The following is a 17983-nucleotide window of genomic DNA, read 5'->3' on the forward strand; positions in this document are numbered from 1 at the left end:
TTTAGTAAATGCGCCACCCTCTCACATGTGGAAATATATTAAACGAAATAATCTCCGAAAGTAGAGGTGAATCAAAAAAGTTGTTGGTCTATTGTTACTTTTTCTTCTATTGAAAAAGGTATCTTCAACGTTACCATATTTTTGATATTTCAAAATTTGTATTAAATATAAATTAATTTTTTTATAAATCAAAATATAATTTTAAATAATTTTTTTTTTTAATCCTCTCATAAAAATAATATAAGAATTTGGTCAGTGGCACCTCAACGGACAGCATGTGTGGTGTGAGTCCTGAGGCATCTGGTACACAGACACTAAGAAGCAAAGTAACACCTCAAAAGAGGACCCTTACCCAAAGCAAAGCTGTTGATGACTTGGTATTTTGTCAAAGCACCCCACCACATGTCAACGCCTAATATTTGTTAGGTTATTTGCATGAAATCTTGGCGTCTACCTCAATTTATGCCCCCTCCCAACTCCAAATGCCTTTGTGTTGGTGTAAAGCCACTGCCCACAGGTTTGAAACTTTAATTTGAAAGCCTAATGACAACTATTTTGAATCAGATTGGTTGTATATTATAAATACCATTTTTAGTTAAACAATCTATTATTTTATTTATTTTTTTATAAATATGACGGCAATCGTAAATATTTATATCCCGAGATAACTTCCAAATAAATCCATCACTCCACGGGGATTTCAATACACTCTTGTATTGAGTTCTGTATCCATTACCGTATTTACATTCAACTTAACGCGTATTAAAGAAATTAACCCCTTTTTAAAGGAATCTTGATACCGCAATAATTGGGAGAGAGGCAGGCAGGAAAGTTTTATCAAGTAGTGGTGTTCCGCCAATTTCCGAAACAGCCCCGAAACATCCCTGAAAAAGACATGACCCCGGAGCGGACGTGAACCGATCTATTTGACCCGTAAAAGGGACGCCCAATTAAATCAATTTTCAAATCCGCCAAAGGCAGTGGTAGTTATCCAAACCCCTCAGTATAAAGAGCTCAGATCTTTTCTTTACCAACGTCCTTCTTCCACCTCAGACTCTGACGCGACGAAAGCGCGAGCCTCGAAACTCGCTGAGTCGACTCTCGTTACGCCGTCGAAGCTCGCCGGCGTCGTGAGTCTAGCTCGTTTCTGAACTCTTCCGGCCCGGAATTCAGATCTGAGTGGATCTAGGTAATTCTCTGGTAATTTTGGTTTCTGCATGATTGGTTGTGAATTTTGTTAGATCTGTGGTTTTGGATGATGCGTTTGAAGGTGTGTTGAGGTTTTTGAGATTTGTACGGCGTCGTTTGGTCCGTTTTTGAGTGGGTTGTGTACATCCTGGGACGAATCTGACAATGTAGTTTCATATGATTCTTTAAATGTTTGGTCTGTTTTTCGCTCTTACGTCAGTCTTTGAATGTTTCATATGATTCTTGCCCGGACGCAACGGGAGAAGCAGATTACTGAGGTTTTAATGAAAATTCTCAAAAGCTTGCTCCTTTTTAGAAAGATTATATTATACCCCATGCATTCTAACCCGATTCGTTCCTCTCCCTTTGATTATTGTTTGATCTAAGCTCTGGTATGTTTTTTGAATCTAAAATCCTGGTACTCACTCTCTCTCTATCTCTCTCTCTCTTAACAGCTGTTAAAATTGCAGGGAAATTATCAAAAATTGATTATTTTTCCTTCATTTTTTCGATCATCCAATTCATATGGCACCGATATATTGTGTGTGCGCTTTCCTTTCCTTTAAACACTCAAGTCAGTGAAACTGACAGATTGTGCTGGAACCTGCTTTTCGTAGGTTCTCTCTCTCTCTCTCTCTCTCTCTCTCTCTTTTATTTTATTTTTTGGTTTTACTTGGGTTTTCAGAAACGAAAGTGCAGGCCATACCACCATTTTTACAACCTTATTGGGTGGGAGGTGGTGGTAAAAGTGTTGGTGCATGTACTACCACCCTCTTAGAAAAAGATATAACTAGGATGTGATTATGCTTTTCTTTGGGTCTTATATATTATTTTATAAGACTTTGGGTTGTATACTATATTTTATTTTCTCAATTTTGATGTTATTAGTTGTTTGGGGTTTCAAAATTTGAAGATAGTGTCGACCTTTTCTCCTTTTCGAAGGGAAAGTGAAGTCAGGGGACCCAGTGAGTGAATGGGCTTAGGGTTGTGGTCTCTCCTTTGCTTGAAGTTCTGTTGATGTTCTTTACTTAATCTGTTGGGGATGGCCCTTTGTTTTTTCAAAATTTGGATCACACACATAAAATGCTGTTTACTTGTTTCATTAGTAGAACGAACAAAAGACTACAGCTGGATGTATTAAAACGTTTTTGTCAGGAAGGACATTATAATTCTTGTATGTGTGAGGAGAATATTTAGGCTTGTAATGGATTTCAAAGTGATATATTATATTACTAAAAAAACCTGGTTGATTGTGCATTACTAAATAATGATTAGGAAAACACTTTTATGATGATCATGCTGCTGAACAATTTAGAAAAACTAGAAAAATCATATCATGCCACTATGTTAATGATATGAACTTTTTTTCTGTTTGTAATTTTTAGAACTAAATTGTGCAATGTTTATAAGATTATCACCAAATCACTTTTAACATAACCAAACAGATAAAAGAATGCTTTTTTGTATGGATAAGAATTTAACTTTAAGATGCTGCCAAGTTTAGCAAATCTTTTTTTGAACAGGCAAAATGGCACTTTCAGTGTCAATATAGCACTTTCAGCATTAGAATTGAGAAGTGCTTCTAAAACTTAGTTAACTCTATTTTTTTTCCTACGTATAGCCTTTACTTCAAATGATATCATGAATATAGCAAGGGAGAAATCTATTGAACTTCTTGTGGTTATGAATCAATTTGTAGTCCAGTGCTTAATTTATTCTAGTATTTAATTTGTAAAGAAAATGCTTGCAAATTTCACACATTGTTGTGCCAGTGCTACTAAATTTCTTAAACTTAATTACCTTTTCTTGTTATTGTCAAAGTTGGCACTGCCACATTCTGTTCAAGCAATTCAAGAAAGGAGAAATTCAGAAAGCATTTTCCTTCGTCAAATGGTTGAAAACAGTGGTTACTGCTTTCAATTTATATGTTGGACATGTGGAAATTGTGAGATAAGGTGTAGTAGTTATAAGGCTTTGTCAAGTCGAGCAAGTGTTGTAATGTTAGTGTTGTTAAGTTGATTTTCTTGCACTTTATTTTTGTGGAAAGTACCCACAAAGAGATAAGGTGCAGAGCTTCTTTGAATTCTTTTAGTTTGACATTACATACTGTCTTATTGTTATAGCTACCTGTCTCAAAGGTATCTGAAGAAATTATTGAATCCTTTGTCATTGTGATTCTATTGGTGACTCTGATTTTTATATTCTCTATATCCATATGTCAATAGTTGAAGTTTGGTGAGAGTATCTTGGGAATTTTGAGAATTGCAGAAAGGTATTGGCTTAGCCAAGCTCAGATAGTAAGGATGAGTTTTCTCAATTTGTTTTTTATTTTGGTAACATTTAAATTAAACCATCTGGCGACTCACTTGAAGCAATAGTTTAATTTGCACCTAGATTCTGGTCTGCCTTCCATATCCAAGTGCAATAACTCATCAAAAAATTTATTGTTTTTTCTATTCACATTAAAAAAATCCAGGCCGTGGTTTAGCTGGAACTTGTTTCCTTATACCAGCTAATGCGCTTGGACGGGTCTTCACTTACTCCCTTAGCTATGGTTTTTATTATGACGCGATACTTTTGGCGGTTTTCTTCAATGGATGCCATTAAATCCCGGGCACTTTATTTTTGGCTTCTGTCATACACCGGTGTTCTCTCCTCTTTCATGCATCTGTTGAACTCGTGTCAAGTTTGATGAACACCCGTCAGCAGAGCTTTGAAAGTTTGGCATTGTAGATGAGCTTGAGTGTTGTCATCTTTGTTGATGTACAAATGTCAATGCAGAGTCATGTATGAGTGTATCTTTCATCCCTTGGCGTAAATAAATAGAGGGATGGGCATCTATCTACTAGCAATTTAGTTTGTGATAAATTGCTACTTATATTCTCACTGTATGATCTACAGGAAAAGCACAGGACACCACAATGAAGGCACTGATTCTCGTTGGGGGGTTTGGGACACGGTTGAGGCCATTGACACTCAGTGTCCCTAAGCCGCTTGTTGATTTTGCTAACAAACCCATGATCCTGCATCAGGTATTTATTTATATGCATGTTCTATCCTGTCAGATAAAACTTTATATGTGTGTTCTTTTTGTCTATGTTCAACAATTTAGTTAAATTGAAGCCTGTTTCTTGGGTGGCCTTCCCTTGTAAACTGTTTGGATCGCCATGCTATTTGTTCGCACTGAGTTTCTTGAATTTTTGTATGGTGAATTAGTTTCATCATGCTAAGATTTTGTTAGATCAAAATCTAAAGCAGGGATATAGCATCCCTGTAAGAGAACTTCTATATATTGTGCAATGAGTTCCTGTTCTAGTGGATGTATGGTTTGTGCTCTGTGTCTCTTATGTGTGTCTTAACCATCAGCTGATAAATCTTTTGAATATCATCAGATAGAGGCTCTAAAAGCTGTTGGAGTGAGTGAAGTGGTTTTGGCCATCAATTATCAACCAGAGGTAAAAGAATTAAGCCCTTAAGAATGAATTCCTTTGCTAAAAAGTTTCATTCAATGCTCAAAAAAGTCGGTGATGCAGTTAAACTAAATTTTGGTGAACTAATGACTTTGCATGTTGTTTCCACAGGTGATGTTGAACTTCCTGAAGGAATTCGAGGCAAAGCTTGGTATCACGATCACATGCTCCCAAGAGACTGAGCCACTAGGCACTGCTGGTCCTCTGGCTCTGGCTAGGGACAAACTGATAGATGATTCTGGTGAGCCATTTTTTGTGCTTAACAGTGATGTTATCAGTGAGTATCCATTCAAAGAAATGATTGAATTCCATAAAGCCCATGGAGGAGAGGCTTCCATTATGGTAACCAAGGTAAGCTTCTTGTTCTAGGATTAGTTTTACATCTAGCTTCCTTTGAAACATCTTGAAATTTTGAGGCAAAGTCAACTTGATTGAAATCATTTTGTTTACTCAATAGGTGGATGAACCCTCGAAGTATGGTGTGGTGGTTATGGAAGAATCAATTGGGAGAGTTGATAGATTTGTAGAAAAGCCAAAACTATTTGTCGGTAACAAGATCAATGCTGGAATTTACTTGTTGAATCCTTCTGTACTAGATCGAATTGAGCTGAGGCCCACCTCAATTGAGAAAGAGGTATTCCCAAAGATTGCAGCAGAGAAGAAGCTATATGCAATGGTCTTACCAGGGTTCTGGATGGACATTGGACAGCCAAGGGACTACATCACAGGCCTGAGACTCTACCTAGACTCCTTGAGAAAGAAGTCTTCTTCTAAATTGGCTTCTGGGGCCCACATTGTTGGAAATGTTCTGGTGGATGAGAGCGCCAAAATTGGAGAAGGATGTCTGATCGGTCCTGATGTTGCCATTGGCCCAGGTTGCGTGGTTGAGGCTGGAGTCAGGCTCTCTCGCTGCACAGTGATGCGTGGAGTGCGCATCAAGAAGCATGCATGCATCTCCAGTAGCATCATCGGGTGGCACTCCACTGTTGGCCAGTGGGCTCGTGTGGAGAACATGACCATACTTGGAGAAGATGTTCATGTGTGTGATGAAATCTACAGCAATGGAGGCGTTGTTCTGCCTCACAAAGAGATCAAATCTAGCATCTTGAAGCCAGAGATAGTCATGTGAGTCAACAGTGTTCTATCACACTGCGTAGACGGTAGTTAAGTTATTTAAGTTCTTTTTTGAGTTTGGAATGTCTTTGCTCCTTCACCTATGCAAGTGTAAAAGTTTGCTTTCTGCCAGTCCAATTCGAATGTTGTGAGCTTATCAAGGGTCAGTGTCCTGTTATGGAAGGTCATAAGTCATAATTAATGGCGTGAATTGTGTAATAATCCTAGTGTATATAGAAATAAAAACCATCAGCTTGTCTCTTTTATCATCTGTACGAGTATTACAATTTTAGCATTTCCAGAATAATGATATCCCTCTTGCATACAGATGCCTGGGTCTCTCTTGTATCAGGTGGCCTTTGTGTATTTTTCAACAGAATTGCAGCAATATAATTTCCCAACCCAGACACCGACTCTGTCGTTGCTGAGATGCTGATGTTTGTTCTTCTTCCCTTCACAAGCATCTGCTTTTTTCTGATGAGCAATAGTAATTGTGTAGCCCTGTTTCAGATCCATGTCTTCTTCCGCTAGCTTAATGGAGGGGACACGTCAAGATATACTTTATAATCATGAAAAAGACAGGTATCCACAAAGAAGGCAACTTGAATCAATCCATATCATGGCCCCATATTGATTGCATTGCTGGTCTTTTGAAGAGCAAAATCCTACACCAAGACATTCAAAATCAGTGGTGGTGTGGGAAGAAATGGTCGTCGGATGTTGTTTAATGCTTGTTTGCAACCCTACTAATTTTTGGATCCAACTCTATTAATGCCACAAATGGTGGAAATTTGGGTACATTCCCATGATTTGATGCCATGCAAGCAAGAAAAGGCGCCATAAATTACAAGCCATTATTTAGAGGTAGAGGTCTTAATCCAAAGACTTTCAGTGAAATTGTTTGTTTGCATTCCTACTCAAATTTTAAATACAAATCACAATCAGGGAGTGATTGGTGGGATGTCTATTGCCGCCTAGTGATTAAATTGTGGTATAAGATAAGTTGGCATTCTAATCTCTCAACAATCAACACTGACATCATCTATAATTTTAATGCTTGGATTCCATTGCTGAAAACAACGTTTCCCAGTAAAGTATGCCATATTAATTAGCGTAATGTTAAGTAGCTGAAAAGAAAAGAAAGAAGACGAAGGGGACAATGTCCCTACCATGTGAGCATGGCACCCATATATACAGAGTGTTGACTTGGATGTCTTTTACCAATCTCTTTCAAGTTTCAATCAATAGTAAATAAATCCCTGCATGAATAAGTGGGTGATATGTTGAAATCAAACTGATATGGAGCAGTTTTATTTATATTCTGTTATGTCCCCGAAATTCGAAGAGAAAACCATGGTATTCTATATAAGATAGAACTTAAATTTATGAACATGGGAAAGAAACATTTTCCTGAACAGGGAAATATAAACCAACTCCAAGAAAATGGAAAGTTCGAAAAATAACTCTATGTACATGGTAATGGAGAAGAATGAGTCATTCAAACTGAGCACAACAGCCAAAACATGACATAAGAAGATATGGCCAGGAGGAACCAGGAGATGAAGGCCAAAGCTACAGAAATTTGGAATTTGGTGCAGGGAGGATGGATTATTGAGCTGCAGAAATTCAAGTCTCTTGCATACAGGAGAACCACACCAGCCGACGCGCTTGCAGCTGCAAGCGAGAGCAGAGATGTCACCTGCATTTTAGATTATTATTGCAGTAATTAGTTAAGTTTATATCAAAAGAATGGAAACAAATGTTATGATTCCAAACAGCAATCTGATTCTCCAAGTAATCAGAACTCTCTGCATTAGTATCCAGTGAAGCACATTGATGGCTACAAGGATTAAAACCTCCCTATCTCAATGCTATACAATATGGCAAATTGGTTAAATTGTGCACATTGACAGAGTCTATGTTTAGGCATTATTTGGTCATGGGAATCAATCTTAACTCAGGAATGAAACGGGAAAAAGATCGTGCAAAAGTCAAGAGTGTTAACAATGGAGTTCAACTAATTTATTTATTTATTTTAAAAAAGATTTAGGGATGCACTTGATTTTGATTTTGGACTCCATGGGAAGGGGTATGCCACACAAAGAAAAATAGAAAATAACAGATATTATTATTTCAGGAATATATTGAAGTAATTTGGCATTTTTCAAATAATTCAGTAGTTCTTCACAACATTCATGGTGGGCTTGAATTTACAATTTTCCCATGCAATTAAGTTTGGCTCCATCTGCAATGGAAAACTCAAGTGTAATTTGTAAACCCTTTAAATATTCATATTAATTTCTTCTGGTGTTGCAGTTGGTGCCAAAACTGTAAATGTTTTGTAGAAATTGAAAGGTAAAAAGGGACAGAAGGATATAATAAGTGCATTACAACATACTCAATGTGAAATAATTGCATTCTCACAAAGGACCCTTCAAAAGGAGCAATTTTTGTAGGTTCTCTTGTGTACAGGGTAGGACCAATAGACTAAAATTAGAAGCAATTAAGAGAGATTGAAATTAGAAAAAAATAAAAATAATAAGAGTTAAGGGAGTATATTGATCAGATTCATCTGTAATGGGTTAAACATAGACTAGAGAGAGGCTTGTAAACCCTGGTCTTGTTTTGTTAATCTACAATGAAGGCAGGTTGCTCATGTTTTCTAACATAGGATGCCCATTGTGAAATAACCCCTGGCACACCCATGGAGACAACAGACACAGCTTGCAAGTTAGCTTTGATTTCTGTCATTTTAATGGGTAATTTGATGCTTAAAGAAAACACACTACAAAGATACACAACAATGAACCTGACAATGATTAAAAAAAATGGCAAATAATTTGACATGAATCAAGGAAACCTTATTTATTGTTTAATTACTTCAAAGCCAGGGCAGGAGCTCCAAGAGAGAATGTGATTGCTTCAGAAGCGATGGAAAGCATTGACTATACATTGAGATGGACCGAAAGGTTTCTCTTTGGGTTTGGTATGCAAGAATAGGAATGGAAATAGAATGAAACTGGAGGTGAATCATAATATCATGTGGAAGAGAGAAATCAAAATCTTAGAAAGAATGAGATTTGGTTTCCATAAGAATGAACTTCCAATTTCTATTCACAATTCTAAAATAATAATAATAATAATAACAATAATAATGCAAACACAATAATGAGTGAGAAATGGAATGGATTTCTTATTCCCTTTCTCTATTCCAACATTCCAAACATGCCCTAGGGTCTATGAGAAACTCAGAAGTGTTGGGTTTCCAAGGTTGTTTGAGCCAGGGGTGGACCTTTGAAATTTTTTTAGTGATTAAGATTCTATTCAATCCACCACTAGGAAAACCCTGGTAATTTTATTCTGTTTTGTTGATTTCACACCAGTTTCTGCCATTAACATTCTTCTTATTTTGAGATATAAGCCATGCCCATAGAAGAGGTCACAAGGAAAGTGTATTCCCTTGTCTTTAGTTTGAATTTCTATTTTAATCAGCTTGATTGGAGTTAACTTCATAAACAAGTTTGCATACTGTTGAGTTTTGATAGATGCATTTAGTCTTTTCAGTCACACTAAAGCAAATTTCCACTCACTTGAAATGGGAAACTGCAGACCCTGATTAAAATAGTTTCTCAAAAATTCAAGCATGTGCCATAAAACAAACAAACCAAAACTACATAATTAAATACTCAGTTATCATTGGTATACATTATGGGCCAATATCCTAACAACTTAAGCTTTTAGGAAAGTTGGTAACATCAACATGGTATTAGAGCGACGTTTAATTAAAGATCTCAAGTGCTCATTTCTCCTAATGCTCATTTCTCCCATCTATTTATCTGAAATTCATAATTATTGATTTGTCTAGTGATATCCCGCATCAGATGAAGGAAAAAGCTTCTAACATTATATATGTATAGGTTCCTCTTAACGGTGTAGAAGGGTTTAAAAGCTGTGAGAGCCTAGAGCGGATAATATCTATACAGTTGGGAGAGTATGTTGTTACAAATAGTATTAAAGTCATCTCCATCCCCGTTGTAGGAGTTTGTTTGGCCCTGTAAGGTTTGTTTGTTTGTTTGACCCTACAATCCTACAGGACACAACGAGGATGTTGTGTATGCATGGAGGGGAGGGGGGTTGATTGTGATATCCCATATTGGATAGGAGAAAAAGTTTTTGACGCTATATATGTATGAACTTCTTTTAACTGTGTAGATGCATTATAAAGTTGTGAGAGACCATTGTGCAAGTATGATACAACATGTGAAGAAGGGTATTAGCCCCATATACATTGTGGGTGCATATTCTAACAATTTAAGCTTTTGGGGAAGTTGGTATCTTAACATACTCTATGTAAAAGTTCTACTTTGCATTAAATGGATTGAGAAAAGAGGAAGAAAATAAAAATCAGTTCAGAAAGAGACTGTCTTTAAGTGATCAGAACTACAGAAAACTTAATTGGTAGTTGTTAACAGAAATCAAGAGAAAGAGAAGGTTGCATAAAGAAAAGCTGCAACTTCACAAAAAGCAATCAAAGTACCTAACATTATCTCCCTTGCAGAGTCATATTTGAGATACAAAGCTACTTACACTAGAACTCAAAATCACAAAATTTGATAAGCAATGGTCAACATATTTGGATTCATTTATTGATAATTTGTTTCTTCCATTTAATGTCATTTAAAAAATTCTCTAGTTGTTTTGATATGTGCAACTGCCCCAGCTTGTGAGCAACAGATCTTCAAAATTAGGAAAACAAATTAGATAAAATAACTAAGTAATTCTCTTCTAATTAGACTGCAAGAATCCAGAAATATGCACACGTCTCAGAATTCTGTTAGATAACGTTCATGCACTAGCAAAATTATGACTAACTTTATGAAGTTTAAAAGAAGAAAGTTACCCAATCACCAACAACAAATAGGCTCAGCAAGACAGGATGTTGAAGGTTTCTTCTTAATCTTAAAGCTTGCATATCAACGCATGCAAGTGTGAAACTCCACAGGATTTGAAGGCCCATGGAGGCAATTAAGTAGCTGAATCCAAAGAAAAAAAAAAAACAAAATAAGACCTGTGATATACGAGCAATGGTGCTTTACCAGTTATTTACAGAAAAAAACCCATCAAAAAGGGAAACTTCCATGTGTATCAAACCAGCCACAATACCAGAATTATTGCTTTAAGCATTATATGAGAACATGACACCACCCTATTAGCAGATTTGAAGACCGAAGACCTGTACCCAGACAAGTTGTGCAAGAACCACTGTTTTCCTTGGCTTTCAATTAATAGTCTTCCAAGATTTTGGCCATGTAAAGATACCTAGCAGATAACCTAGAAGGGGGATTTCTTTTCCTAGGAAAGGTTATGAAAACTGGGCATGAGAAGAAAGATGAATGAAATGAAACAAAATATAATAATTTGAGGTATGAAGTCACAATGTATGAAGATTACTAGTGAGCTTCCCTCATGGTAAAGTAAACATCAGGGCATTGTTTGTGCTTCTCTGGAACTGGCAGAAAAAAGCATTTAAACCACTATTCAGTTTTCTGAGGACCTGTTGTTTACAGAGGGCACTAATATGAAAAATATTCTAAGAGAGAAAAACCTCATTCAAATGACATAGCTAGAAAACCATATTTTTAGTTCTGGGTGCATTTGTTATCATCATAATGGATTAGGAAATGTATTTTCAACTTCTGGAAAAATCAATCATAACAAGCACAGAATAAAATTGAGAGAAGCCATCAAGAGATTCAATCACCTATCAAAAACAATTAAAAGATTGAACATGGAAGTCACAAGTATCAGAGGTAACTTAAAAGTCCATCAGTTCAAGATGGTGCCAATTCTCCAACTTACACTTTGAGGACTTCAGATAGGGAATAACCATTTAATAATTCAACTGAAATGGTTTCAAAATGAAGTAGACACCCTTAAGATAGGAAATCTAGGAATGATTGCAAGAGGATTAGAAAATTACAAATATTGGATTACAAACATGGTTTCTCAACATTAATTCATATTGTGGATTGCTAGAAGACTTCAACTTAGAAACTGAACTCAAAATGCAATCTTAATCCAACTAAATGATGTCACGAAACTTGTAGACTAAATCAAAGTCAACAAATCGACCAAACAACCAAACAACCTATTTCACCTCTGGTCAGAATCATATCACATGACACTAGATCACTCCCCCACTCAATTTGCTACTTTCAAATAATCATTTGATTCAGTTTAGATTTCTCTGAAAAAGGAAAAGAAAAGAAAAATCAAAGGTCCCAATACTCACTCATTTATCAAGTTCAAAGATACTATTGGTATTGATTACTAAATCAACACTCAGCTGGCTCACCATACTTGGAACCAATAATGACAAAGAGATAAGATACATAATCCAACTTGTAGGCAATGGTGTGACTCCAATCATGTATATTCTTTTAACATTTAGTCCTTAGTCTACTAGATACTAACCTCCACGATAAAATCTGAAGTGATCTTACTTCCATTCCGTCAGGTACTATTCTATTTCAGAAAATTTTCTAGTAAATTATGGCCCAAATTTCTATAGAAAAGGGAAATCAAAGATGTAAACTTCTGAATTGGAGCTTAAGCTGCAGCAGTACATGCTGCTCAATCCTTCTATTTTTGGAAACAGATTTTTTCACCATCTTTACAATGTCCCTAAATGCTACTGGTAAATACTACAAATCGTTTGTGGCAAACACTATTAAAGGGTTTTAAATGCTCTTTTCTTTTATTGTTCATTTTTCTCATAAATCAGCTTGGGGAAGAAGGGTGGATGTGGTTAAGTAAATATTCTCTAAAAATTCAATTAACCAAGGCGACATGTAATTTATACAAGCGATGTAGAAACATAGACAACATCAAAACAACAGAACAAAGAAAATGCAAACAAATTTAATGGCAGAAAGAGTAAAATTTACCAGAAGGTACGATTAATAGGGACCTCCGAAGCAAAGACCATCACCCCAATTGAAGAAGCAGCAAACAAACACTGTCCTAGTCTAAGAACAAACCCACTCATGCTCCCTGGGCCCCCAAACAACATGTTCATCTCTTTCTCACACACAGATTTTTGTTCTTCCAATGGCCTTTTCCCAATATTAAAGGGGCCTATGGAAGCCCTAAATTTGAAAAACATTGTTATGAATGCGACTCTTTCAGAAACGAAAACTCAAATTTTCAACAGATTTTGCATTTATGACCCAAAATGGAATTTTTTGCAGTATTTATTGATTTGCAAAAATCTATATATAAAAATGATTTATTAAATGACAATTTTAGCCAAACAAGCAAAACAAAACAGAGGCGAAACCACTAAAGTATGGTACTTTTGAAAAAATGGAGTTTTTTTTACTATATTTTTAATGTTAGTTTCCATTTTGCCATTTGTAAAGACCAATAAAGCATTGAATTATACAGGTCAGAGCTGTTGCATTGTTTGTGCTTCAGCTTGACAGCAGTATAGAATCTTTTCTTTGCCATTGAAAATACCCAAAAAACAAAGGAAAGAAAACCCTCAACAAACCAGATTATTTAACAAAATTTCCTAAATTAAAACAGTGTCTGGAACAACAAAAAAAAAAAGGAAAATGTACAAATTGAATTAGAATTAATAAAATTTCAATATTTGGAAGTAACAAACTTTATAATGAAAATAAATTGGTAGAGAAGAAATTTGACTATCATTTTTAAGTGAAGAGCTTATTTTTCTCTCTTTGCTAATTGTAAATTTCTTTTACATGTGAAACATCACAAATAATCTTGTCATTTGGATTCTAAAATATAAAATAAAATAATAAATTGCTGAACCACAGGCTGCACAAATAATTGTTTCCTTTTTAGAATTAAATTCTGCATGTAAACAACATATCCCATAAATAAGATCCTTTCTTTTTAGAAATTAAATTTCTCGTGTTGTACTACATGCAAATATGAGTGTATTCCTCTAGTGTGTGTTATTGTTATTATTATTATCAGCAATTCCTTGTGTTGTTGGCTCATTGCTTAATAGCTTAACCTTTTAGGTCATATCAATAGCTTAACATAGTGATAGAGCCTTATTTTATGGGAGGTCATGAGTTTGAACTCGATTGATAGCGTAGTAAATTTCATTCAAGGTGGAAGTTGGACTAGCCTCTAATATGCTTGGCAAGCTTGGCCTCATACTTGAGGTAGAACGGTAGAGAGAAAAGAATATAGAAAAGTAAATATAAGTCCTAAAATAAACACAAGTTCATAATTTAATAGATTTATCTCCATTCGTACCACTAAAGAGTTATCAGGTACCACAATCGAAGGGCTTATAATCAAGCCTCTCAAGTGGAAGCTTTTACTCATTCCAAATAACAAAAGAGAGATCAAAGTAGGGATAATTAGTAAAGAGGCGTGGTTAGTGGAGTTGTGGGACTCTTCACGAGAGGAAGGGGTTTGGAGCCCTAGGTTCTCTAGGCCCTTCAATGACTGGGAGGTGGAGGAGGTGGAGAGATTACTTTCGACAATCCGGGGAAGGAGGCTTAATCCTCATTTGGAAGATAGAGTGCTGTGGAAAGAGACTAAGAATGAGATTTTCTCAGTTAAATCTCTTTATAGTGCTCTAGTTTCAAGAAGTGTTGTTCAATTTCCTAATAGCATTATTTGGAGTCCCTGTGCTCCTACCAAAGTGGGTTTTTTTGCTTGGGAAGCCTCTTGGGGTAGGGTGTTAACTTTGGATCAACTTAAAAAGAGGGGGTGGACAATCTATAACTGATAAGGCTGATTCTCTCTTTCCCTTCATCTACTCTTATAAGCATGATAGAAACCATTGCAGAACCTTGATTGACACATTAATGACTTAGGAAATGTGAAGTCATGCAATGGTCCCAAGGTTGCCAAAATTAATAAGAAGCCTAATTTCAATTTCAAATAGTCAACAGATGCACCATAATACTTACTCCCCCCTGAACAAAAACTTTTCTCATCCTTGAGCGTTGTAAGCTAGTGCATGAAGACAACAATGGGGGTTGTGAATTTTCAGCTCCCATCAATTCATGGCATGTAATAGCTTGAATCTTCAAATCTCTAGAAGTGATCCACCTGAGGTCTGGGCACTAACCCTTCACCCATGGAGTAATCATAGTCTGAACAGTAGGTATCAAACTTGAACTTTGAAGGTCCAAGCTTCCTAAATTGCCAGCTAAACTCTGACAGAGTAACAAAGAGCTGCAGGAATTGCAGGAATTTAGAACTCTTCCCTTTTCAGTCTACCCTGATCCACCTGGAACGTGGCTCAAGTTTGGGCTCTCTCTCTCTAGATAATTGCATCCTGATGGATATGTTTTGTTTTTGTTTTTTTTTTTTTTTTTCTCTGTGGAAAATAACTGATTTCATTGTTGGATACTTCTCAACCAGGCAATTTGTCCCAATTCAACTAATTCAATGGTGCCATTGCCTCAACAGTCAAACACTTGCTTTCTTATCATACTTGGATATAAAAAATTATACCTAAATAAGAAAACTTAAATCCAGTATTAATCTAGTGGTTGATCAAATAGGATTTGTGTGACTCTAGTCATTCATATTGTTATAACATTTCAAACTAGTCTGCTAGATGATACCATACATGATACACTTCTAAGTGAGCCTCTAAACTAGGTTTTAAGATTTTCCTTCACTTTGAAGGGTTTCCTGCTGAAAAGTCAACTACAACCACACTCTATCCTTGATTAGTTTCTTTTTCCTTTCTGCTACTTGCAGTTCCTTCATTGATTTACACCTATAGGAAGTAAGCTTTTCCAATGTGTTTTGTACCTGCAAATTGCTCATGCTTGAACAGCATTCAGACAGTCCAGAAACCAACAAATATTGACAGGCGGTTTGTAACTTATTGTCAGAGACCAGTAGCTCTATAGCTAGTCAACAAAATTGAAACATAAAGCTAAAAATCCTCCTAAAGAACCCATTAATACCATATATCACTAAATGGAAGAAATGATTTATATCAAACTCCAAATATTTTCCCATAATAAGAATGCTGAATGTTCACCATCTACACTTGGTTAACCTCCATTCAGCTGCCTTAACACAACTATTCTCACTTTCTTTTTGGGTGTTTCCAGCAGAAAAACAAAATAAAACAATAAATTCTAAATTTCCTTTTCCTCTCTATTCCTCATTTCCCTCATCAATTAAAGGAAGTGTCAAAGCAATCATTTAAAAAGGATTCAGCAAGACCATGACAACAGTCAAATTTCTGTTAGCAAGTAGACAATAGACAGAACCCATAGACATAAAAAATAACATAACATAACAAAAACACAACTAATTTGATAGCAGACAAGAGTGAAATTTACCAGAAGGCAGTGGAAGCAGAATACCCAGAAGCAGATAGCATTATCCCAATAGAAGAAGCAGCAAAAGAACACTGTCCCATTCTCAGAACAAGCCCACTCAGCCTCCCTGGGCTCCCAAACAACACTTTCATCCTCTCTCTAGAACTTCTTTTCTCCAAAAAGCTACTCTCTCTTCCAAGAGCCCTTTCCCAAAACAAGAAAGGCCCCTCTGGAAGCCCTAAATTTCAAAAACAAAATCCATGAATTCCAAACAGAAATCGCCCACTTTTGGAGAGATTGGGGTCTCTGAGAATGGTTTTCTTGCTTTGTTGGCATTCAACGACAAAAACAAAAGCCGAGTAGAAAAACTGTTACTTTTAGAAAGATTGAGGGCTTTTATTTATTCATTTTTAAATTATTGGGGCCAGTTTATATATCTGTAAAGTGTAAAGGAGGCATTTTGAATTATTAAAAATATGGTAGCAGTTCAGGTTGATTTGGTTTTCTTCTGCTTTAATCTAAAAAATTACAAGTCATAATTTTCAATAGTCCACGTCACAAAACTCCAAAAATTGAATTATACCTAAACGTGACATAATATTGTTTATTTAATTTTTTAAATAAAAATAAATAATAAAATTCATATAATATGACACACACAAATGATGGAGACTAGGCTTCCATTAAATCTATATAATTAATTTATATAATATAAGAAATAAATTTTCATTTTGATGGTCCAGAATTAAAGTTGATGAATATAACTTTAAAAAAATTGACCACACCATACCCACAATTAATAGTGTCTTTCATCGGAAGAAGGAAATGGTTAGAATGAGGTGATATTTATGACGACCGATATTTTGACTTTCAATGTTTTAATTGAGGGTTATAAGATTTTTTTAGTTTTATTAATTGTTAGATTTTTTTTTCTTAAAGAAATTATGATTTTTTCTAGGGCAATATTAAATATTTCATAGAAAACTTGTGGCTTGCCAAACAAAGGCTAAAGAATAGGAATGGTAACGGGGCAGGTTCGGGACGGGTCGCCCCCATCCCAACCCTACCCCGTTTAGCAAAAACAATTTACATCACCGTCCCATTTAAAAATTTAAATGGGACGGGACGGGTATGAGAATTCCCAGTTTATCTTTTTTTATTTATTTATTTTTAAAAATTTACTTTAAAATTTTTTAATTACATTAAAATAAATATATTTTATAAATAATAAAATTATTATATTTTTTATAACTTATTTTATTATTATCTATATATTAAAAATAGTAAAATAAAATTTTAAATTAAATTAATTTTAAATTTTAAATTAAATTAAAATTTTAAATTAATTTTATATGTAAACGGGGTGGGATGTGACAATACCTTAACCCTCCCCGGGTTTAAAAAAAAATCTCATACCCGTCCTAAACTGATTTAATAAATTTTAATCCCGTCCCATTAGGGGCGGGTATCCGAAAAAACCAACCTCGGCCATCCCTGCTAAGGAAAGAAAGAAAAAAAAAACTAAATGAAATAATTTTTTTATATTTGACTCTATTATGAAAAACATAAAAGAAAGTCAAATATAATTAAAATTAATAATAAATTTATATATTTTAAATTATTTAATCTTTATATAGATGAATTAATTGAGTGAAATGAGTTTAAAGTACTATATAAAAATAATTTATTGATTTTAATTTTATTTTTTATTTTTTTCTACTTTTTCTCTTTATTTTATTTCTCTCACACTTTCCAGGTCCAAACAAGAGAAAAAAGAGCACGGGTATGACTGACATAATATTTACAATTGGATTAAAAAAAACATAACCTTGGGGTAATTTGGTAAAAATAAAATTACTCAAAGGATAAAATTAAAAT

At 35.1% G+C, this 17983-nt stretch overlaps 2 protein-coding genes across 2 annotated transcripts; one reads left to right on the forward strand and one right to left on the reverse strand.

The window, feature by feature from the left end:
* The first annotated feature begins 881 nt into the window (after positions 1 to 881).
* LOC100233006 (mannose-1-phosphate guanylyltransferase 1) lies at positions 882 to 6040 on the forward strand. The gene is made up of 5 exons (XM_002282386.4): positions 882 to 1189; positions 4090 to 4220; positions 4581 to 4643; positions 4770 to 5009; positions 5116 to 6040. Exons 2-5 carry the CDS (start codon positions 4110 to 4112, stop codon positions 5785 to 5787), a joined length of 1086 nt encoding a protein of 361 aa, XP_002282422.1. The 5' UTR covers positions 882 to 1189; positions 4090 to 4109; the 3' UTR covers positions 5788 to 6040.
* Positions 6041 to 7052: 1012 nt separating this feature from the next.
* Positions 7053 to 16525, reverse strand: LOC100261579 (CASP-like protein 5B2). The gene is made up of 3 exons (XM_002282364.4): positions 16127 to 16525; positions 10672 to 10804; positions 7053 to 7470 (listed from the first exon to the last, which is right to left on the reverse strand). Exons 1-3 carry the CDS (start codon positions 16255 to 16257, stop codon positions 7270 to 7272), a joined length of 465 nt encoding a protein of 154 aa, XP_002282400.1. The 5' UTR covers positions 16258 to 16525; the 3' UTR covers positions 7053 to 7269.
* Positions 16526 to 17983: the final 1458 nt, after the last annotated feature.

Source organism: Vitis vinifera, chromosome 13 (assembly GCF_030704535.1).
Source record: "Vitis vinifera cultivar Pinot Noir 40024 chromosome 13, ASM3070453v1".
Taxonomy (NCBI): domain Eukaryota; kingdom Viridiplantae; phylum Streptophyta; class Magnoliopsida; order Vitales; family Vitaceae; genus Vitis; species Vitis vinifera.

Bases quoted from the DNA above. Each gene is read 5' to 3' on its own strand.
- LOC100233006 (XM_002282386.4), top strand. From the start codon at position 4,110: ATGAAGGCACTGATTCTCGTTGGGGGGTTTGGGACACGGTTGAGGCCA. The intron at 4,221-4,580 runs GTATTTATTTAT...GAATATCATCAG, and splicing joins AACCCATGATCCTGCATCAG to ATAGAGGCTCTAAAAGCTGT. The intron at 4,644-4,769 runs GTAAAAGAATTA...TTGTTTCCACAG, and splicing joins CCATCAATTATCAACCAGAG to GTGATGTTGAACTTCCTGAA.
- LOC100261579 (XM_002282364.4), bottom strand. From the start codon at position 16,257: ATGAAAGTGTTGTTTGGGAGCCCAGGGAGGCTGAGTGGGCTTGTTCTG. The intron at 10,805-16,126 runs GTAAATTTCACT...CTTTGGATTCAG, and splicing joins TCTGCTTCCACTGCCTTCTG to CTACTTAATTGCCTCCATGG. The intron at 7,471-10,671 runs GTAACTTTCTTC...TCTAAAATGCAG, and splicing joins TATTTGTTGTTGGTGATTGG to GTGACATCTCTGCTCTCGCT.